This window comes from Chelmon rostratus, chromosome 9, assembly GCF_017976325.1.
Source record: "Chelmon rostratus isolate fCheRos1 chromosome 9, fCheRos1.pri, whole genome shotgun sequence".
Classification (NCBI taxonomy): domain Eukaryota; kingdom Metazoa; phylum Chordata; class Actinopteri; order Chaetodontiformes; family Chaetodontidae; genus Chelmon; species Chelmon rostratus.
The window spans coordinates 17,496,822-17,520,385 of record NC_055666.1 but is presented as its reverse complement, the minus strand read 5'-3'; the positions used below and the strand labels follow the sequence as shown (position 1 = coordinate 17,520,385).

The 23,564-nt window shown below is 44.3% G+C and overlaps 1 protein-coding gene across 4 annotated transcripts in view; it reads left to right on the top strand.

Annotated features, from left to right (window-relative positions):
- dlg3 (discs, large homolog 3 (Drosophila)) overlaps positions 1-23,564 on the top strand; it is an 80,660-nt gene that overhangs the window by 51,512 nt on the left and 5,584 nt on the right. For all 4 annotated transcript variants that reach the window (XM_041944444.1, XM_041944446.1, XM_041944447.1 and 1 more), the window contains 13 exons: positions 275-399; positions 800-969; positions 1,271-1,407; positions 2,705-2,849; positions 4,733-4,877; positions 11,737-11,893; positions 12,516-12,618; positions 18,755-18,869; positions 20,641-20,817; positions 20,929-21,004; positions 21,621-21,720; positions 23,224-23,265; positions 23,474-23,524. In XM_041944444.1, coding sequence (XP_041800378.1) covers positions 275-399; positions 800-969; positions 1,271-1,407; positions 2,705-2,849; positions 4,733-4,877; positions 11,737-11,893; positions 12,516-12,618; positions 18,755-18,869; positions 20,641-20,817; positions 20,929-21,004; positions 21,621-21,720; positions 23,224-23,265; positions 23,474-23,524 — 1,543 coding nt within the window. The remainder of the gene's footprint in view (positions 1-274; positions 400-799; positions 970-1,270; positions 1,408-2,704; positions 2,850-4,732; positions 4,878-11,736; positions 11,894-12,515; positions 12,619-18,754; positions 18,870-20,640; positions 20,818-20,928; positions 21,005-21,620; positions 21,721-23,223; positions 23,266-23,473; positions 23,525-23,564) is intronic.

The window sequence follows — 23,564 nt, the reverse complement described above, 5'->3', positions numbered from 1 at the left end:
AGGGCCCTCTTCTAATGGAATGCATGCCATTATCATTTGTCACATGCAAGGACACACACGTACACACACGTGTCCACAAAAATGGACATCAGAAGTGCCAGGAGAAATCCCCAGAGCAGCCATCACGTGTTCCTCTGAGATACCAATACACTTAAGAGCCATATTGTACTGACCTTGAGCCCACATTGGGTACATCACTTACATCTAAGTGTATGCATGTGAGTCTGTTGTTTATTGTGCTCTACTGAAAATGCCAATCATATCCTGTGTGCAGGGGAACTCTGGTCTGGGCTTCAGCATTGCTGGAGGAATAGACAATCCCCACATTCCTGATGATCCAGGGATCTTCATCACCAAGATTATCCCTGGAGGAGCCGCTGCTATGGATGGGAGGCTGGGGTAAGTTCCCCTCTTCCTCACCTCCTTCTTTTCCTTCTTCTCTTTTCAAGCTCCCTTGCACCGTCCGTCCTTTCTCTGGTCTAACCTCCCAGCTCTCCTCTGTAACGCTCACCACCACCGTGTATCCTGCCAGGCAGCACTGTGTGGGAGGCAGAGTTTCTACAGCCCTCTGCCCCCAGGCTCCGTGTGTTTCCTCAAAGTTATGATTCACTGGAAAAACCAAAGCCTGAAACATGCAAAAATTATGATATGGAGTGCTTTTTTATGTGCTTTGGAGGTTTCTGATTACATTGGCCACACTAGGGTCTCTCTCTGTTAATCCCTGTCAGTGAGTTAACTCCATTGCTGTTGACTGACAAGGCGGTGTGCGTGACGTGTTTTCAAACTTTTCCCTCCACAGAGTGAATGACTGTGTGCTGCGTGTGAACGATGTGGACGTGTCTGAGGTGGTTCACAGCCGGGCGGTGGAGGCCCTGAAGGAGGCAGGGCCTGTGGTGCGGCTGCTGGTCCGACGGAGGCAGGCCCCACCCGAGACGATTCTGGAGGTCAACCTGCTGAAAGGGCCCAAAGGTCAGGGACACATCCCACTTACCACAATAATATATAAGCTCATTATCATGCAGGGTTCCTGAACATGAATGCAATCAATGCTGAATGACCAGCACACTGTTTTCAGATTCATTAAACACACATTTGTAGATGTAGGTGTGAGGTTAACTTACTTTTTCAAGATAAATGTGCGTTATATTTTAAAATGTAGACAAAGACTGCACTTTACTAATAAGTGAACTGTATAAAGGAGGCCACCCCAGACATGAAGTGATTCTATGTGCACATATTGACTATGTGACTGTGTGTATTACTCAACCAGGGCTTGGATTCAGCATCGCTGGAGGGATCGGCAACCAACATATCCCAGGAGACAACAGCATCTATATTACCAAGATCATAGAAGGAGGAGCTGCCCAGAAAGATGGACGGCTGCAGACTGGAGATCGCCTGCTAGCTGTATGAGAAATCGTGCATTTGTTTTAGGCTGCTATACATCAAAAAAGAAACCACTACCATGTTTGTGAAAAATCTGCAAATTATCACATTTCTCTTCATCATTGAGCTCTCATAATATAATGTGCACTTAGTGATCATTTTACGGTGTTAAAATACAAATTCAGTGGCAGTCAGAAGTCTTTAAACACTGTATGGTTTGTTAAATCTTTAAAAGAAATGATTTACATTTGGCAAACCCTACATCTTGGATAAGGCAGCCATAATCAGCATAATACATGTTTTGAACATGCTATATATAGGTGTGACCTTTCCAGGGCAACTGCTTTTAATAAAGCACAAATTAAAATATGAAAAACAAAAAAGAAATGGTATGTGCGCATCAGAGGCCCATGAGACATATGAATGAAAGTTATGTCATAATGCAATCCTATCATTATGAATCCACCTACTCTTATTATTTAGTCACCTTTTATTTGTTTTGTGTTTTCTGGTTTTTATTCCCATGCCTATTTTTGTTTGTTTTTGATCTAATTTCTGCAGCTGCATTTATAAGACCATTTTTGCAAACCGCTATGAGTGAATAAAAAGAAATAAACAGGTAAAACATAAACATGCTAATTACAAATTCTATTTAGAAGTTGACAGTTGCTACAATACCACAGTTTATCGCTGTGGCAGTCAAGCAGCAGAGAAAAGGCAAGCTGTTACTCCTCTGTGAAATGGAAAGGAGATGTTTGTTGTGTCTTTTAAAACCATGTTTAAAACCATCTAACTGTATGGTGAAAACATGCAGACTGTATCATTTGCAACACAAATTTACAGTGTAGTATCAGTTACACTGTGCTCCAGGTGTCTAATTAGAATGATCAAGATCTAGCCAATTTGCAATCATATAAAATCTCAACTCAGTCTCAGTTGAAATATACTGTTATTTACAGAACTTCTAAAATATCTGGTGTTCAAAAACTTTTGACTGACAGTATATTTCCGGGGGAACTGAATCTTAGAAGAGAAACTGAAGAAATTCAGATCATTTTTAGAACCTGCAGCAACCTACTGCTTTTGACCTGTGTTAACGCTGCACAGCACACCAACCTTTCACTCAGCTGTTGAAATGTACTGAAATTTCATAATACCTTCAAGCTATGATTCATAATTGTGTTGGCTGGTGTGATGGCTGCTGTGATGTCTAGTGTTGTCACAGTGCAGCAAAGACACGAGGTGTTCAGGTGTTGATACAAGGATTTCTTCCCCACCCCCCTACCCCTCTCTTTTCTCGAACAATCATCACATTCAGGTGAACAACATCGTGCTGCAGGATGTGCGTCATGAGGAGGCAGTGGCTGCGCTGAAGAACACTTCTGATATGGTTTATCTCAAGGTGGCCAAGCCAGGACCAGTGCATCTCAATGACATGTACGCCCCTCCAGACTACTCCAGCAGTACGTATCTACCTCTTCTCATTGTTCCAGTCATCCAACACTGTTCAAGTCGGAAACTACATTTTATATCCACGGATCCACAAGCAGCCCCACAACTAGAACAGGTCTATTTATATACAATGTTTGACGTAAGGTAAAGGGTGATTTAAAAGTCGAGGTCTATGTTCGAGCGTTTTGCACAGGGAATCGTCTTTTTTATCTTTATCAGAGATGTTTCAGTGGGCATGCATGACTTTTAGTGTTGGATCACTTTTCTCTCCCCAAAACTGCTATGCCCAGACACCCACATAGTGAATGTAGTGTATGCTTGCACACACACACACACACACACACACACACAAAATCCTACCCACAGCAACAACAAGCACAGTTCTCTGCCTCCCACTGAGTGTGGATGGTTTCTCACATCCCACCTGCTCATGAGAGCCCACGATCTTGAGCTGCGGCATCTCAAATTTCCACAGTGATTTAGTATTAGAGGGGGCTATTGAGGGCTTTTTGTATGTTCCGAATGTTTGCAGTTGTCAGGGTTTAAGCGAGCCCGTAATGCAGACTTAACCCCGCTCTGACAGTATAACCCATGGTCAGATGATCTGGATTTGAAACGCTTGTTTTATCATGCTCAGCTGCCTCCATCAGGAATGTTAATTCACAGAAAAAAGAGGTTCTTTTTTACGCTTGCGATTCGTCTTTTTCATGTGTGCAGTCAACAACTTTTTAAGAAAAGTGTCCCCAATTTTTCTTCGTAGATGATAAGAGGCTTGAGAGACAACATCAAGTGCAGATTACTGAAACATATCTGCTTTAGTTTGTGCTAGTAGCTGATTGTGTACAGATTAGCACAGACATAGAACAGAAGAGATGATTTTATGTGTATAAATAGCTTAGCCAATTTCCTAAATGTCATTTTGCATCCTCAGAGGGAAATTGTGGTTTCATACAACCTGGGTCTCATTTTTGTAGGCCACAATTCCTATTACTAATAATATCATTGTTCTTAGCATGTTAATTGGTAGATCTGGAAATGTGGATACATTACTAAAAAGAAGTTGGATGGGGTAAGAAACACAGGCAGTTGGACAATCAGACAAGTTTAGAACAAACCCACAGATTACTTATTTGGAAGAGAAAATGAAGGCAAATGTTGAAATGTTTACCCAAACTGTACAGCATACAGGCCAACTTTTCTGATTCAAGCTTGACCTTCTGGACTTGCCATATAGTTCTCCTGAGCACCAATGGACTATTACTGACATTGCAGAGTATTGATTGTCTGACTACTTCGGTAACTACTATGTTAGCATAAAAGATTGTAATAATGGCTGAAACTCCAAACATAGGACCCAAGTTTTGTTAAAAACTGCAATTTTCTTTTCATATAATCACTAGACATGATTCTCTAATAAGACTACGACTCTAGAGCCATGCTAGCAGCCCTGTGAGGTTGTACTAGGGCACAACGGTGCTTTGGGCTAAATGCTAACATCTGCATGCTAACCTGCTCACATCTATAGCGTTTATCATGTTCACCATCTTAGTTAGCATGGTATTATGCTAACATTTTCTAATCGGCACAAACACAAAGTACAGCTGAGGCCAATGGGAATGTCCAAGTATCATCAAGTTTGTGGGGTTCATTGATTAGGACCATGAATATCTCTACAAATATTCATCACAACCCATCCAATAGTTGTTAAGATGTTTCAATCTGGACCAAAGTGGACCAACTTAGCCATGCTGCTAATGTGGCTAAAAAAGCAAAACCTGTGGATCTGATGATGTTTTGTTAGATTAGTAAAGTTGCCAGTCTCATGCAGTGTTCCTGCTGTGCCTGTGTTGTAATCATTCTTTCTTTCCCCTTACTGGCCTGGCCCTCCCTCCAGCCTTCCCCACCATGGTGGACAACCACGTCAGCCACAACTACATGGGGGCAATGGAGCCCAAGCCAGTATACCCGCCACCCCAGGTCACCCCGTCCAGGTACTCGCCAGTTCCCCGCCACATGCTGGGGGAGGAAGACTTCACAAGGTAGGTTACAGACCGGTTCCTCCATGAAAGATTCTCCTCCCGTACATTACACTCAAACAGGCTCTTTGAGTGTAGATTTGAATAATCATAGCATTTTGATTGATTGTGGATATCAGCTAAAGGCAGTAGTATGTGAGGAAACATCTCTGTGGAGCTAAACTGTATAAGATTTAATTACTCAGTCTTTGTGTCAGTTATTTTTGTTTTTGCATTGGTTTCTCTTTGTTCCTTGCAACCTCCATTTTGTCATAGTTTTAAAGGTGTTGTCATAGTTTGGTTTACTTTACGGATACATGTAACTACAGCAATTTAAATCGACCTTATGAAGTGTTTCATGAGGCAAAACAATGCTTTGTTTACAATTTTCAGCTCATCAGGGCCCTGGTGGTGCATACTGTATTATAGCTTGACAGTGTGTGGTGGCTGTGTGCTGACCAAATACTTTGCAGAGAGGCCGCTTGTCACTTCTTGTACTTGTTATGACTGTGTTTTAACCTCTGACCCCCTATCCAAGTACTGGATCAGAAGTAGCATTCATAGAGGCTTGATTGGAGTGTCCCACGAGGCCTTGAGTCATCTTAACCCACAGCTCTGGGGAGGAGGCTGTATTCCCCCTGTGTGTGTGTGTGTGTGTGTGTGTGTGTGTGTGTGCGTGTGTTAGAGAGACTGCATGCAGGCGTTTATGCGTGTTCTGGAGTGAATGTGTTACTGGATGAGTGTTCGTTCTGTGGCCCTGTAATGTCCTTGTACAAGCTGTCTACATGACTTGTATGTGCATTTGTCGCATCTTTGTTGGTATGTATGTGTGCTTTATTTGTGTCCTACACTTGTTCCGTTCACTGTGATTCCTGTACCCCAACAGCAGGGCTGAACCTATTTACAGTGTCATCCACAAACCTGGGGATAGCAAGGTGCCCCAGGCCCTCTACAGAGGCTTCTGTCCTTCCCCTGCTCCCTTGTGCCAAGGTCCACTCCCCTTCTCTGGCAGGTACTAACCTAGTCCATCACGCCTTGCTTAGCTAACCCTCCTCTGTATAGCTCAGCATCTGGATATGGCATCAGACAAGAGCAGGGCCAGAGAGGGACGGAGGCCACCTGCCTCAGCAGTGGTATGTTGTGCCACATTTGTGCACAAATTACACAAGCAGAAGAGATAGACTGAGCCGAGAAAGATGGCAACTGACAGAGGAGAAGGAGATGAAAGGGAGGGAGGGGGAGGTGGGCTGATACTTGTGTTGGTAGAGTTCTTATTTCAAGCAGAGCTTTCTTTTATTGTTCTGTCTCTGTGTTTGCATGTAAATGTTTCCCCACCTCATGTCTCCTGAACTGCTTTGTATGGCGTCGCTTTAAGTACGTTGCTGCTCGTTACGTTTGTACGACAAACTCAGTATTTGACTCATATGCAGCTACTACTTAATCTTTCATGATTTCACGTGAATTGTGCTGAAAAAGTAAATACTACAACAGCAAACTGACTGTAGAGCTGAAATGTTTTACAAGAAATTAGCTTATTATTTCTTGCCCTTTGTGTATCTGTTTTGTTATTTGCTCTACTTTTCATATTTTAAAAGGTCTACCCCCGCAGTAATTATTCGTCCATCAATTTTCTACTAATCTGCTCACATCTATGAATCTAAAACAATAGGTCCCTGTTAATCGCAGTTTTAAAATGGAGTCGTACCTGCTCTTCACAAACACATCTCCACAGGAGTGCAGCCGAAAGGGCTTCATGCTCCCACAAGCTGCTCAATTCCATCTGTCAGGAGGCATCGATAAAACTAAGCCTCTATCTCGGGCCAAGCTACTTTCACTGGTGGTGACTGCTGAAGACAATAATATACATGATATTTATGGCAATGTGTTTTTGTCACCGTTTGGCATTACCAAGTGTGCAAAAGGCCTCTTGTTAGTTGATTTTGTTTCATGTATTTGTTTAGTTATTACATTATATCCACAGTCTTGTCCATCGTGCATCACCTCATGGATGAATGTCCTGTGTCCTGTCTGTGTGTGTGAACCATCGCTTATATGTAATGCACTTGTGTTGTTGTAGCTTACATTGTCTACCACGTATGCCACGCTCTGCCAATATGTGTTTCTCTTTGAGTGTGTGTGTGTGAGAGAGAGAGAGAGAGGAGAAGACAGATTCTGGTCTTGCCATTTGGCTGTGACTAAAGCCAGGTTGTGGTGTTAAAAAGAAAAGACAGTACAGGAGGGTGGGAGGGCTGACTGCAGCCACCCAACCAACACAAACATTCGGCTTTGCAGCGTCGGAATGTTTTGCCTGCTGCTCTATGTATGTAAATATAAACACAGAGCTTTGCTGTTACCATAAATGTAATGGGGAGTAAGAGCCTGATCCAGTACGGGCCAGCAGACCAGTAGCAGCAGACAGTCCTGCAGCTGTCATGATTCATCTGCACACTGGGAAAAGCAGGCCAGGCACTCAGGTCTTAGCCCTCTCGTCACCCATGCTGCCAGCACCAATCATGCACACATACTGTCCACTGAGACCTTTGCTCATAATGTGCTGACACATATGAGCACACACGCAGATACACATGCTATATGCTGTAAGTGCATTGCACAATTATGACACAGACACGTACCTGTGGGTATACATCCTGCACACCAGACAACTCGTAAATCAGTGGTGCAAATGAGAACGGCCTACATACTGTGACCATGCGTGCACCTGTTCGCCCCCAGTGGGTTTGTGCGTGGTGTCTGCTGTATAATCAGAAAAGAGCAGCACCGTCTCGGAGGACATCATGGCCGACTTGACTCCCAATCAGAGCAGATGAGCGTCCAGCTCCATCAGACTGACAGGCAAGATAGCAGACATCTCCATCCAGCCACAGCAGCTTCCCCATTGGCTCCAACCGCGAGGGGTTATTTTAGATGGATACTGTAGTAAGCACAGGCTTCTGCAGAAGTGGAGCAGGCTGGTTGCGAGGAGTGAGTCAGAGCTTGTTTCGGCCCTCTGCCCATCTGCACATCCCCCTCAGTGGTGTCATCACAGACACATCCCCCAACACCCCCTCCCCCCTTCTCCATCTGATATTACCCCCTTCTTCTGGAGATATGTAGGCACTATACATAGTTTATTCATATCCTTTTCTCTGTCTACATTGGACTTGATAAGAGATGAAACCTCTGTGTTTAAAGATGCATGTTTGATGTAAGCATACGTGTGCACAGTGGTGACGGCATGCAGTAAACATCACTAAACAAGGAGCTGCCATTCCTATCAGGGCTGCTGTGTTTCTAGTTAGGCTGCTTTGTTCAGCTGAAGCTTGTGTACCAAGAAGCCTATGGACTGCAGCAGCAGGTGAGCTTATCAGTAACGTTTTGCGTCTCACACACATGCACAAACACAAAACCTTTGACTGGTCAGCGCAAGAACTCAGTCATCAGTGACGAGGGTCACTTTGGCCTTTGGTTGATGTTTTTAAAAGCCACAAAAGCAAAGGGGAATTAAAATTATAAGTAATCACAGCAGATTCAGCTGAGTACTTGTTGTAGGTGTTAATCATTAATCGCTCCGATTTTATTCTTAGTCACAGAGGCATGAAATATCTTAAACTGTCTATCACCTTAGCAGTGAATACATTTTTGCCTAGGTCATATTAGAAGAAAAAGGAGCAAGCCATGATGTATAGCCAGCCACAGACGTGTTGTCTGTCTTTGGGGGAAATTTGAGCAGTGAAAAGGAAGACAGAGATAAAGCAGCATTTTTAGTTTTATCAGTATATGCCTCTATACATAAGCTGATGTGATCCATTCGGGGAGCGGGAGAGATAAAGTGCTGTGAGAGGCAGTGTCTGTCTCTGGAAAATGGCGTCCATCTGCAGTGTCCACCATTAATCAGCCAAGCAGAGCCAATTACTGGGCTGAGTCCAGGGCAGCATGACCTGCTGAACCCCACAGCCCAGATCTTCATTCACAGCTTTAGGATTGAGCTGCGACCGTCTCAGCCAAAACACTGAAGCAGACAGGGAAAATATTGCGTGGGGGGTTATTTTCTGAATTAGAGAAAAGAGATGCTGGAGAAATGGTTGGGCAGAGAGAGTGGGTTTTTTACCGCTCTACTATAACTGTTTACATTCCTGGCATGGATGAAAAGGCAAAGGGGGGAAGGGAGGGGAGGTCTTGTGATAGGGAGGGAGGACTTGATCCCTGCATTTACAACTGTAGGAATTCACTCCCATTTTCCATGAAAATGGCCAGGCGGTCCACAAATCCTATGGACAAACAGTGCCTGCAGAAACGCACACATGCACACTCCTTCTCTGGAGAACAGCACCAACTGTAAGATAATAAAACTACGCTGGCCTTATTGTGTTTGTTCAAATATTCCACAGTAGTCTGCGCATTATTTTCCAGAAAGGAAATCAAGCTTCCAGCGTGCAGCCAGGTCATAGACTACGGGGGCGTCAACTCAAAGGCCTGAAAGTCATGAAAATCAGTCCATGAGCTCCTCAGCTTGTTTATACTCTTGACAAATTAGCAAAGAGCTTCTGGGAATCTATCTGCCTAGTCTCCAGAGGGCCCGCCTGACAGACAGGAATGCTGGTGTGCTGTATTGAGGGGGGGGGGACTGTTTCCCAAAGCAGCATCAGCAGAGATGAGGGGACAGCATGGTGTGAAAGAGGATCAAACCTCCAGTTCGACACTCGAAACATCCGGTGAGTCCTGATCCTCCTGGTGTAATGCAGTCCTAGTTTTTCCAGACCTGAGTGAGGCGATTTTGGCCTCTTCTTGATGATGCGCGTGGGAGCGTTAGGGTTAAGTGTTAGGTCTTGCCTTGCTGGCGATGATGGGGAGAAAGCGTTTGTGACAGCGCAAAGAGGAGCTGCTTCCTATCACGGCACACATGGATAAGATAGGGAACGCCAGGCCCCGAATACAGGAGTTTCTAAAATTATAGCCCCTCTCTCACTGGAAGGCCAGACAGGAAGAAGGGTCGAGGAGTTAACGCTGAGCTGAGCGATGTGTCATAGCCACCATGTTCACGGTCAACATCTCATCTTCCATGTCGTTGGTGAGGAGCCTGCCTGCACGTACTGTAAGGAAATGCTCTTTCAGAAGCAAGCACCGGTTCCGGATCCTAAGGTAACCATGGAGATCTGTGTGCCTCGTGGAGCTGGGATGAAAAGCTCAAGATGGAAAGCAAGGTTATTTTAAGCTTGACTTGTTTGAAGGCAAGTCAGTTGTTTCCGCATATTTAAAGGCATTTCCCTTTTCTTTTTTTTTTTAAGTTTTTCATCTCTTGTATTCAAAAGATCTAAAAGGATGTGGAAAAAAGCAGGAACATAATGGAGTCTTAAGCTTTGTCAGTACAATCGTATTGAATCTGTGTCCGATTCTGCCTTGTAGACATATTACTTTTATGCAGACCTGGACTCTCTGTGTTGCTATTGATCTGTCTTATTTAGTGGTCTCACAAAAAACTCTGGATCTCAGTTCAGTTCATTTCAAATGAATACAGTTTAATAGTCTGGTTAAAGTTTTATGAAGTTTATCTATGGGCACCGTTTTAGTATTGAGGACTTTCCGATGCTCTTAATTTCTTTTAGTGGCGTAATCAACGCTTTTTCCAGGCAGTCATGGGTATGATTTTGAAAGTCTGGAATGCCGCCTCGGCTGCCATCGATGGGAAAATGGTCTTAACAGCAAGTTAGAGCGCAGCCATTAGGGACTGAGTGGGAATTGTTCCTGTAGACCGCAGGCTGAGTACTGCGAGAGGAGACCACTAATGGGAACCATGCAGAGTTTTCTGTTAAGAGAGGAAACTGTGTGTGTGCCTATGCGGACGTACGTGCATACATGCTTATGTGTGCATTTGTATATAAATTATGTGCACGTGTGTCGGTGTGTGTGTGAGGCAAATGTTGAGCTTCCTAAAGTGTGTGTGTGCGTGCGCGTGTGCGTGCACTCGTGTGAAGTGTGTTCTCAGAGGGCTTTTGCTGGACCATAGCAGCGGTTTGGCTTCTTTAGCATCTTAAAACTGAGGCAGTCTCATTAGCCTGCTGGAGGATGAGTCATAGTGGCTAAAGCTAGAGCAGAGCTTCAGCGGGTCTGTCGAGCAGGAGGTGGCTCATTGTGTCTGTGTGCATTAATACGAGTGAGTGTTTAAATGTGTTCACATACATGTCTATGAGATTGCCATGCAAAGCAGAACATTCTATAGAGAGTTGATAAAATGCATTAGGATCCAGTCGTGTTGCTGCCTGTTTTATTGCATCAATTGTCTCTCTTGCAGAACTAAATGATCTTTCTTAGCATTACTACACTGTTATTACAGAGTTAATCATTGTGTTCTGCTGGTGAGTGGTCCTGTAGACTAATCATTTAAATGTTCTATTTAAATCACTCTCTTTAAAATATCTACAAAAAAAGATGTGCAGGCTTTGTGCTTGCAGCTGCCTAAACCGAATGCATTCGACATTTTGGGCTCATACACAGCGTTAACCAGTAGAAGATGGCTGTTGTCTGAAACAGACTCTGTATACCACATATGTCAAACTTATTCCATAAAGGGCCGTGTGGCTGCAGGTTTTAGTTCCAACCAAGGAGGAGCACACCAGGCCAACCAATCAACATCAAGGGATCACAGCTGATAACTAATATCAGCTGAAGATTGAGATCAGCTGATTAATTGATTCCAGCCTGGTTTACTCCTCCTTGGTTGGAATGAAAACCTGCAGCCACACGGCCCTTTATGGAAACAGTTTGACATGCCTGCTGTATACCAACCTCATGCTCTTTCTGTTTCAGTTTTGGTTATGTGTCTCTCTCTGCCCGCCTGTGCTCTCTGTCCTGCCCTTCACCCTGACGCTGTCACTCTGTTTGGCAGGGAGCCAAGGAAGGTGTTGCTGCACAAGGGCTCCACAGGCCTGGGCTTCAACATCGTCGGCGGGGAGGATGGAGAAGGTATCTTTGTCTCCTTCATCCTTGCAGGAGGGCCGGCCGACCTGAGTGGTGAGCTGAGGAGGGGCGACCGGATCCTCTCGGTCAGTATCTCAACCTAAAGCTCTCCGTTTGGCCCCATCAACAACTGTAGCAAGTTTGAGGCAGATTTTCAGCCAACTCCTGTTGTCAGAATAATGATGATAGAATTAAGGTGGTTCAGTGTTCAGAAAGCCAGCGAACATCTGCCCTGCTGAAATGTCCTTGAGCAAGACATTAAATCCAAACAACTCTAGGAGGGGAACTTAGCTGTGCTATGCCAGACAACAGAATTTTGTGAATCAGTAAAGCATCCAATAAATTACATATCTAAACCTCTTGACTTGTGTTTCATAATGTTTAACCCTTTCAGAACCCAGTGTTGCTCTAGATAAATGCCCGTTTTAGTTCAATGCTGCGTGAAGTCTGAAACTACATTGCCTGAGACACATGATATGAAAAAAATGAGTTACTCAATCTGAGGGTGAAGAAATGTCTTCACTTGAACATGACTGTGAAACAGTACATTTTTAAAGAACATATTCAGAACCAGAGGTCTTGTCTTTCAGTGAAAGTCATCATTTTCATACATGCTCAGTTTGACTTGTTTCCTCCACAGATCTCCATAATTCGACAAGGGGCACAGCTTTAAAATCTAATCTAGATTTTCTTACTGGTTCGTTGCAGGTGAACGGTGTGAATCTAAGGAATGCCACACATGAACAGGCGGCTGCGGCACTGAAGAGAGCTGGACAGACTGTCACCATCATAGCTCAGTACAGGCCTGAAGGTGAGGCCATACTATCTCATATCACACATTAATACTTCATGATACTGTGGACTGCATTAGAAACTCGAGGCATCAAGTTAAAGGAATAGTTAAACATGTTGGGGAAATATTAGCTTTCTTGCCTGAGTCACATGAGGACATTGATAGCACTCCTTTCCTTGTATGGTAAATATGAAGACACTGCTAGCAGCAGTTAGCTTATCTTAACAAATATTGGAAACAGCAAGCGTGGCTCTGTCCAAAGGTAACAATCTGCCTTCCACCACTTCTAGAGCTCATTAATTAACATGTATATTAGCCACGTTGTAGTCTCAGCTGGTTGACAAGATTCCAGGAAATAGTCTGGCACATAACCTCCTGTAAAAAAAAAAAAAAAAAAAAAACATGTTTGGTTTAAACACAACATGTTTTGTAGGAGTTGACAGTCCTACAAGATACCACGTGTTAGTGTTAAAGGTGCTAGTAGGCAGATTGAGCCAGGCTAGCTGTTTCCAGTCTTTGTGCTAAGCTAAGCTAGCTGGCTGCTGGCTAAGGCATCATTTACCGTATGGAGTGGTATCGCGCTTCTCATCTGACTCTCGGCCACAAAGCAAATAACATTCCAGAAACGTGTTAATTATTCCTTAAAGGCATGGACATTTACCAGTAAAGATTTAAGGAAAGTCGCTGTCAAGTTGTATTGTGGGAAATGTTGAATCTGGTTATTTTTGCCCTCACTTGCTCCGACTTGTCAGTAAAGGTCGGGATATCTGTGCTGCTTTGATTCAGGCAATGTTTTAACCTGTTTGTCGGCCAACTTCAAGAAAGTGCTCCACCAGTGATTAACACTGGAATACAAGTTTAACGTTGCAACCAAGAGTCACGTCTACCTGGTGGACGCGTGACAAACTGTGTCTAAATGAGAGCAGCGCTCCGCTCCTGAATGGCTCGCGTTCAGCAGTATTCAGGTTCAGGGGCGGCTCTTGTGTTAGCATGCTGAAGCTTTGAGCCAACTGCAAGGCGGGCAAACCAACCGCTGTTGTCCTTCCCTGTTTAAACTCCGAGCCACTGTGAGCAGCCGCTGTTCATGGGCTAAAAGCGGGACAGCGATGGAAAGAGGAGACTTAAGCGGCGAGTGCTGAGCTCGACTTCCTTTACGACGCCGGAGGAAAGTTTGAAAGGCTTGAAACTGAAGGTGGAAACCGAGAAAAAAAAAACTTCCAGCTTTTATCTGTCTACCAGCCTGTGCGGATGGGGGATGGGCTCGAATACAACAGCAGCAGAGCAGAAGCCGCATGAACTCCCTAATGGCTGGATGAAGAAACTAACGTTACCGGCTGCGACAGCGAAGTAATAGCCACAGTTCCATTTAATCTGAGGTGAGACGAGGAAGGAAGACCGTGGAAAATACTGACACACTGAAACAGGAACAAAGTGCGTGAGTCTTTACATCGTAGAACAGGTTTATCTTGACTGATAGTGTACCGAGGTGGTTTGTTCCGAGTTTCAAACTGAAGTTTCACTCCGTTGCGGTTATATGTGAAAAAGTGTCTGAACCACTGAAAAGCGAGAATTAACCGTCTCCAAGGGGCAACGCGGACTATAAAGCTGAAAAATGGTTCTGTTTTAATCAGCCTCAAAGCTTATGATACGTTACTGTTGCATACATGTGATAGCCTCACCCCTGCTGTAGTTGATACAAGCACTTCCATGGTAAACCCCTGCCATTACCTGGAATCTGCATTTGTTTGGCTGTCTGACTTCTCATTCAGTGTAATGCGAATACGTGTAGCAAGCTCATGTCAGACACATTAAACTACTTCTTTTATTGGTCTTATGCAATCTAAACCTTTAGGTGTGGACACAGAGGTGTGGTCAAACAGGTGTGTGTCAGGTCGGTGGCGGTCATTTAAACGGTGACCTCACCTGTGAACTCACCTCTTTACATTTACATGACGCCTGCATGTCGCCGCCACACCAGACTTTGGACATACAACCCTCAGACCACAAGTCCATTTTCATGCTGACTTGAGCAGAATATCTTTGCTGGCTGGCCTGTGAGTTATTTTCAAATTTAAACAGTTTATTCCACAGAAGGGCACCACTTTCTCCTTGTAGCAGCACATTGTGCACTGGCTGTGCGTTACAGCTACTTTGGGGTTTTCATTTTCTTCAGTGTTTTTGTAGTTCTTTGCATGTGTACTTCAGCATTCTGCAGTAATGCTAGAACAACAATGGAAAGGATATGGTGAGCTTTAGATCTAGGCTGCGTTCTCAGGTTGGACTATGACAGGAATGTGAAGGGGCATAAGTTGTAGCATGCTCTCACTCTATATTCCTTTCTCCTTTGATAAAACAGAGCCTTAACTGTCCAATAACTCTCCAAGGTCATTGAAATCGAAGTGGAATGGGATCAGTGAATTGGCATGGAGCTAGGCTAACGAAAGACACAGACTGAGATCAAAACTGACATTATGTTTTCCCTCTGCTACCAAATGCTGATTATAATGCTTCATTCTTGCCCATGTGAGTAGATGTTGTCTCACATGCCAGACCAATCAGGCAGTATCTTGAGTGACGATGTGGTTAGTTGAAGGGAACCTTTGTTTTCCATACCAAGCCACGCTTTCAGCTCTGCGCTCCCTTTGTAACCCAGCAAAGAACAGTTATCTGTTTGTGCACAATGCTTAACTACTCTAAACACACAAGTCGAGTGCTGGCAAATGATTGACTTCCTGCATCCCCTCTGGTGACCTGCGATCTGTCGCCAGTAATTCTGCTGGCACCCAAAAGCGGTGTGTGACATGTCGTTCGTTCGGAGCAGGAGGAACCCCCAGTGTGCCGTACAAGGACAGTCAGTCATGGGCAGGAAGCGGAGGGCGAACGCTAGTTCATGCAGGGCAAACTGCCTGGAGAGTATTCTCAGGGGCAGAGGCTGGGACCCGAGCGTCCACAGACCTCTGATGGAAGACCAGCACTGAAAACTACAAGAAGCCACAACAGAGCACACAGGCAGCAGCAGGAGCCCCCCCCCCAACTCTGACTGGCTTACTGGAACATCACCAAGTCTTTAACTCATATTCAGCTTGAAGGAATGGAAGTGAGGGGTGTATATCCACATGCTGCCCACTATCAAGGAGTGTAATTACATGAAAATCTTTGCATGTAGGAAATGGGAGGAGGGCCTTGGAGGAAATGTTAAACTCTGTGCGCCCTCACCAATCTCACAGCAGTTTGCATTACAGAAGTTTGTAGAAATAGCTAAGCCAGGGTGTACATGTTCCTCCTGCTGTATATTGTTGGGCAGGGGGTGTGTGCCTTCACTGGCTCGACTCTCCCAAAGAACATAACACATGCTCACATTACAAGTACATGCCTGCTGTGTTGCATAACTGGATCAAAAGAGAAGCGACCGTCCCCCAAAATAAAAAAGCTGTACGACTAATGAGGGCACGCAGTGGGAGTGAGATACAGAATAGTCCCAGTTTCTATTAGCTGTCTTTTCTTCCCATGGGTCACTCCTAAAAATATAGGCTAGCTCTTGGTCATTAAGTGCTTTAAGGGACAGAGTTTTAATGTTAATAATTGTGGACTCCCAGCATTTTAAAGATGTGCTTGTGAGTAGGATGTTGATGAATAATTGATGTTTGATCACTGTAAAGAGTTGGACTGGTTAAGAATATATTAATCAACATTGCACATATGACTCATTCTTAACCAGGTAGATATTATGTTCTTAAATAGAACCACTTCCTGTAAGTGTCATCAGATAATTGGGGTAGCCTTATATAAGCATTTGCTGTTGTGGGCTACAGGGTTTTTCGTTGATGCAAGAATAAATTAAGACTTTTATGACTCAAGTAACTTAAAGGTTTAATTACTGAGTCAAATACACAGTTTACTTGGGCTCTTCTGCAATTTAAAGTCTCCACTCCACTGAGAGTTAAAATTGTATTTTAAGTTTTCTGCTTTTTTTTCAGTGTTAGATAGCTGACAGTAGTGAGATGACAGGACATGAAGGGAGATAGAGATGAAGAATAACAGACAACAGAGGTTTCAGGTCAGATGCAAAGCAGTGAGAGCGTGGTTCATGCTGCAGGTATGATTTCCTCACAATCCAGGCACATGTCTTAATGATGTGTTTTCATTTCTGTTGCTCCATGTGCTCGGTGTTTGAGGTGTGGCAACGAGTCCAGACAGAACTTCTGTTTAAGTGTTGTATTGCTATCCTCCTTTGGTACTGTTGTGATACAGTTTGATACTCATCAGGATCATAGTGCTTTCTTTTTGTAATATTGGGAGTATTCTTCCTTTTCTGTGTAACAGGTGTGTACTTCCTTTACTGTATCACCTGACTATTACTGGAAACTGCAAGCACTTTATTATAAAGGGAGTGAGTGCGGATTGATCAGTGTTTTTTGAGAGACTGATAAATGTTTGGGGGGTTTTCTTTGTTGTTTCTGACTTACACTGAACTTTTAAATTACACATACATCATTTGCCTGGTCTCTGATGTAATCAGTGTAAACAAGGTGCAGCAGCATTTTATGCTTTAGTCTATGATTCTGACAAGTTCAGGTCCTCTTCCTGCTCCTTTTGAATGTCTTTGTAGTAGTTGGTTGAATCTCTTGAACGATAGGAATGTGAACAAGTGAAGCATTTAGCTCCACCACCTGTGCTGCTCTTAGTGCTATCTCACCTGCACAGCTCTCAGCCAGCTCTTCAGGTTGGTGGTATTGTGAAGCAGGGCATTAAGACTGCTCTCTCTGTTTAGCTACTCTTTGTCTTGTCCGTCAGCCCCTCCTCCTCTAAGCTGCCATTCTCCCATGTCTCCTGTGCCTGAGAGCCAAGTGGACTAGTCTGAATGGCTGTTACCGAATGTGCTGTCCCTGCTCTAGGAGTGCTAGGACGTTGCTCTTGGTTACAGCCAGTCAGGCGGTGTCTTATTACCTCACCTTGCAGCGTCACTCTGTTATATTGTTAACTCTTTGAGCAGAGACCAGGGTGGAGAGCTGGCACTAGGCTCTGTGTTTGCTTTGAATTCCCTGTAGGTTTCGGCAGAGGGTTAGAGTTCAGCAACCTGAAGCTTGTTTTTGCACCTGCCCAGAATTTTCCCGGGAGCTTGGACTAACTTCAGTGAAATCGTCTTTGTCGGCATGGGTGTTTGTTTTTCAAGGCTGCTTGTAGGCTAGTCTGACAGAATCTGGACTTTGATCTCTTCCTGTTCACGTTACAGGAAGTGTTGCCAGCAATGGATGATTAAACTGTAAGGTAGGAGTCAACCCCTAAAGGCATGGCAGTAAAAGAGATATGTGAATGATATTTTCTCACACTCATTCTTTTTTAGGCTAATTATAATCAAGACATAGATATGTTGTCATTGGAGCAATAAAGGGTATTATCACTAACTGCAATTACTTTTCTGTCATCAGCTGTGTATAGTAAGTATAAAGTTGTCAAATTAAGACTGATTGCAAAATTGATCGTGCACTGTGCTGCTTTCTGTGGTTCCAAGACCTTTTGTGTGATCACATGAATGACCTAGCCTTCGTGTTTTTCTAGCTGTATCTGCTGGTCTGTTTATCTATCTTTGTGCTGTGTGGTGCGGTGGCCTAGCTTGTTCCAGCAGCCTGTGCGCAGAGCACACTGTGCACGGCAGGCTAATGAGAGCATTCTTAATGAGGAGGTCCAGGTGGATTCATATATCATCCCTGTGCTCCTGAGCAGCGACTGGATTTACACACCTATGACAAATGGTCATGCATTGGAAATTGTTGGAGGCCTTCCCTTTTTTTAACCACACTAAAGAGCCCATGTTGAACTTAATTAATCTGTCTAATTAATTACCTGACAAGAGACATTACTGGACATGTAAGGCAGATCTGTGATAAACCATCTGTTCCTGGGGTCATTAATCAGCCTAAGGATTTGCAGAACCTTTCCTCTATTCACTCCAGTTCACTGCAGTGCTAACTGAGACACAGATCTCCAGTGAAACCAGAGAGCGGGGGTCCAGCACTCTTTTGGCCTCTTTATTCAACACGTTCAATAACGCCTTCACCTTGGGTGTATCAACTTTTAAGCCCGAAGGGGTAGCAGTATGCTCGAGGGCCTATTTTTGGGGTGTTGTTGACACAGTTTGTTTCTTCCGACGCAGAGTACAGTCGCTTTGAGTCCAAGATCCACGACCTGAGGGAGCAGATGATGAACAGCAGCATGAGCTCAGGATCAGGCTCCCTGCGCACCAGTGAGAAACGCTCCCTCTACGTCAGGTAAAGCTGGAGCACACACACTGACACACAGCTGTGCTTGCACTCGCAACATTAAATGCTAAGATCTGTTGTCAAAATAGCCACTCTTGCATAATACAGTAAACCTCTACCTGCCCTTGGGGGAGAATAAAGCCTGAAAGCACGTGTTGTCAGAAGCAGCCACGCTGTCAGAGTGCAGCAGCATGACATATATCACATAGATCATATGATAAAACCTAATACTTCATACTGAGCTATCGGTAGGGTAGCATTTAATTTAGAGCACTGAGTTAATACTATTCAAAAAGCTGATGGACAGCCACTCCCTGTTGTTTTGATGCCTCATATGACATTGACTCTACTTTGTGTCACGTAGATTGACAGTGGGGCTTGTCCAAGTGACCTGTGTTATGAGACTTTGGGCCAGACGCCAAACTGGATGGAGGCTCATTTAGGAATTAAAACAGGTGGCATCCTTCTGCTCACACAAATGTAGTGAGCCACAAAGGTCTCGCAGGGGTCAAGGTGAAAGGACTGTGTGATGTAACTCCATAGTCCAAGTGCTTCGCCGTATTTCTACTGAGCACTAATGCGCCTCACTTAAACTAAGCCTAATAGCTACATTACTAGATTGATTTAGCTTAAGTTCAACAGCAATGGACCTTACTTGGATATATCAAAAGTATATAGCTGTTATCTCATTGGGCTCCTGCTATAGAAAGAAGAGTAATAACTAGTCTGAGTCATGCCTCTTTACAGACCAGCTCCTATGAGGCATGTAGAGCCTAGCCTGCTCCTGTGCGGGTGACTAAGCCCACAGTTATGTTGGAAAAGCTGTCTAGTTAGCCGTCTAATGCAGGAGCCGCCATGTCCTCCCAGCCCAGCCTCAGGAATGTGGAGGCGTTAAGCCTGTAAGGTGTTCTCAAAAAAAAAAAAAAAAAAAGGTGTCACATGTGCTCACACACACTGAAACACTCTGTAAGTACAGTGTGTTAAGGTGCTATAGCATGTTTAAGGCTTGTAATTTGGCTATCACTTGTCAGCCTATGTTAAAAGTACACTTGTTTCCCTCTAAAGCTGCACTATCAAATAAGCTTCCACCATATTGCATCAGGACAGTTTCAGCTCTACTGTTTACTTACTACCACCTGCAGTTTCAGCTGGCAGGAATACCTGAGCATAAGTCTTTAACCTGGAGGATGAACTATATTTTGGCAACAACATGTTTGACCACTGGCCCATGGTATATAGCCTGTAGATATAGGCTTGTAGGTCAAGCTCAGTTTAAACCTGTAAAGCAGGTCCTAATACCTTTTAGAAATGGCTGTGGATATTCCTGCCTGACAACATAGTGACGCACTCAGAGAGACAATAAACAGTGTTTGTTTGTGGTGGAAAGTATGTGTCAACAATAGTTGGAAACGTCAAGTGGAAACATGAATGGCCTGCTTTAGTATACAAGTTGTTGGAAAGAAGATATTGTATGACATTACTTTCCACCTTGGGTTTGTGTGGATATGTGGACATTTGCATTTTCAATGCAACTCTGGAATGCCTTAAGTGACATCACAAGATTTTGCACCGTCATCTTAATGTCCACATCTTACCCCAAATGCAGACAATGTGAAGTATTAGGGAAAAGTAACAATAATGTAATGCAGGAAATTCAAACTTGCTATTTTGTGCCAAATGCGGACACAGAGTAATTTGATCGTGGTGCATGCGGAATCTCTGCACACAAATTCAATATAAAAGGAAGTAAGAAGTAAGTAAAGCTTTTGTTGTTTTTCAGAGCTTTGTTTGACTACGATCGAACGAGGGACAGCTGCCTGCCCAGCCAAGGCCTGAGCTTCTCTTATGGCGATATCCTCCATGTCATAAATGCTTCTGATGACGAGTGGTGGCAGGCGAGGCTGGTCACGCCACATGGAGAGAGCGAGCAGATTGGGGTCATTCCGAGCAAGAAAAGGTACGCTCACTCCTTATTTGCGGTGCACTAAAGTCGGACAAAGCTAATGTGACGGCTGCCATTCATGCCCAGCCTAAACTTATTCCCCCCCCTCCCTCCCTTCCCCCCCAGAGTGGAGAAGAAGGAGCGGGCCAGGTTAAAAACAGTCAAGTTCCACGCCAGGACAGGCATGATTGAGTCTAACAGGGTAAGTGTAGAGGACCAGCTGCTCCCTGCCCTGGTGCCAGAGAGGCTGTCTTCAGAACTGCTGCTGGGCTCCCAGGGAGATGGCCTACTTCCCCCCTGAGTGTGGGAAAGAGACCAGCACCTGCTCACTGAAGCGAGCACAAAAAGCGCTCATATTACTGTATAGATTACACAGAAGCTCCGTGGAGATGAGAGGTCTCTGTAACCTCCACGGCTCATGCACTCAGTGATATTAAGAAATGTGCATTTAAAAAAAAATGTCTGCATGTTTGTCACACGCTGATCTGTCAGATTTAGTTTGCAGGAGTATAACTCAGCTGTACTGTTGTGACTGTATCATCTATAATGCAAGCAGATTTAATTTTATGAAAATGGTACATGTTGGTAAACAGAAGCCTGTTTCCTTCACATTGATGTGCCATTCATTTTCACCCATTACCTGCTTCTCATTCTCATTATTTGACGTGTATTGTTTGTTTACATTTCATTTGTTTTGTTTTGGGTTTTTTTTTTTTTTGCATGGATGTTGAGTACCTTCATTGAAACCCATTCTATTTCTGTTTTTGTTTTCACCCTCCCATTGCCCCCCCACCCCCCACCCACACATTGACAAGCAGCCAGTCAAAGTAAAGCGCAAAAAAAGCTTCAACCTCTCACGCAAGTTCCCGTTTTACAAGAGCAAGGAGAATATTGTGCAGGAGTTGGTGGAGTCTGAACGTGAGTATCAGCTGTGTGATCGGGGGTGGGGTGTTGGGGGTTTTTTTTCTCGTCTTTTCCCCCTTCATGCTTCAGTTCTGTCTCTCAACTTTCATCTTTCCGCTCACCTCCAGGGATGGTTTGTGTGATGGCACCACTCTCATCCCTTTCTTGCTGTCCCAGAGAGATGCCCCACATGCAGAGCCGGCATCAGGCTGGAGATGTGGGGTTCTCTCTGGCGTGTCTGTGCATCTGTCTATGGGCTCCAGAGGAGTGTCCAGCTGTGTGTGCTGCCAGCTGCGTGTTCTGCCAGCTGTGTGCGCATGAGTGTGTGTGCGCGTGTCCGAGTTCTTGGCTGCGTTAACACACAGGCCGTCTAACACTGTGATGCTACTCCTTGTTTAAGTCCTGATCAATTCTCCAGTCAGTCACTGACCCCCACAACAAGACGAATCTCATTAACTGGACTGAAGCTTTAACACTTAACAGGTCAAAATCCCATTTTAATGGGATTGGGCTTGTGTAATTGAAAGGCCGTGGCTTACTATGAACAAAGTGGGGCTCAGGCTTAATGAGTACAGCACAGCGTATCAGTGGGCCTGGCGAGCACCACACAGCGCTCCTCTCCCTCTCTGCCCCAACTCTCACTAACCTCTTCTTCTTCCTGTCTGCTCTCTTCTCTTGGTTTCTGCTCTCACCTGTCGGGACACCTAGGACTTCCCAGGGTTAAGCGATGACTTTTATGGATCAAAGAGTTTGAGTAAGTGTGTGGTTGTACTGTGTCAAGCAGCTGTCCCCTGAGCTCAGAGAAAAATGCTTTGTCACTGCAGACCCAGCTGGGGCTAAACCACACACATTTAGAGTGACATACACACACAGACCTATGTGCGTGCTCACACAACACACACACACGCCTACCCAGATTCACTGTACATATAAAATATGCATTCCCAGGGGAGGGTGAGTAAGCGTTACACTTATTCTGAATGTCTCATGGGGTCTTTACAATAAATGTTTAGCAGAGTTTTGTCAGATAAGGTCACACAGAGCTGGAATATATCTGTCACCAGAGCAGGCCTGGTTGGAAACTCTTTTTCCCTCCAGTTCCCCTGAGTCAGCCAGCTCCTGCCTCCCTCCCATGGACAGCGTAACGCCTGTATGTTTTCTTTGTCTTTCCCCTGATATGAGATCCACTGCCACAGGCGCAGATCTAGCAATAGGAAACATTGGTGAGGGAATTGCGGGTCATTTGGGATATTGTCACAGGAAACACTTAATTTCCTATTGCTTGAACCTAAAACCACTTCCCTAATATTGTGAGAGCATGGCTGCCGCACCAGACAAGACTTCTGCTTTCTTTATCCCCCTTTTCTTTAATGGTGTAGAGAGCTCTTTTTTTTCCTCCTAAGACTGTTGAGGCAGGTGAAAATCATTTTCACCCATCATAATTTATTATATTTGAGTGCAACTGTGGCTATACTGTTTTTGGAATGATCTGCAACTCGCTCTCTTGTGCTTTTGCAGAATGCCTGACATCCAACACGAGTGACAGTGAAAGCAGTTCGAGTGAGTCACCTTAATTTCTTGCGGTCTTTCTGGTTTGTTTTACACTGCCCACGTAGATGAATAACATGGTAGATGGTACATTAACTTGTGAAATGACATCTGTAAATTAATATTCCTCTTGGTGTTTTGTCAGCCAACATGATTTTGGTGTATCTGTTTATATAATATGTAAAATATCTGATGATGATTCTGTTTTGTGGCGTTGCAGAGGGACAGGAGGACACAATTCTTTCCTATGAGCCAGTCATTCGACAGGAAAGTGAGTGAATTACATCTCCACAAAGAAATACTACCATACC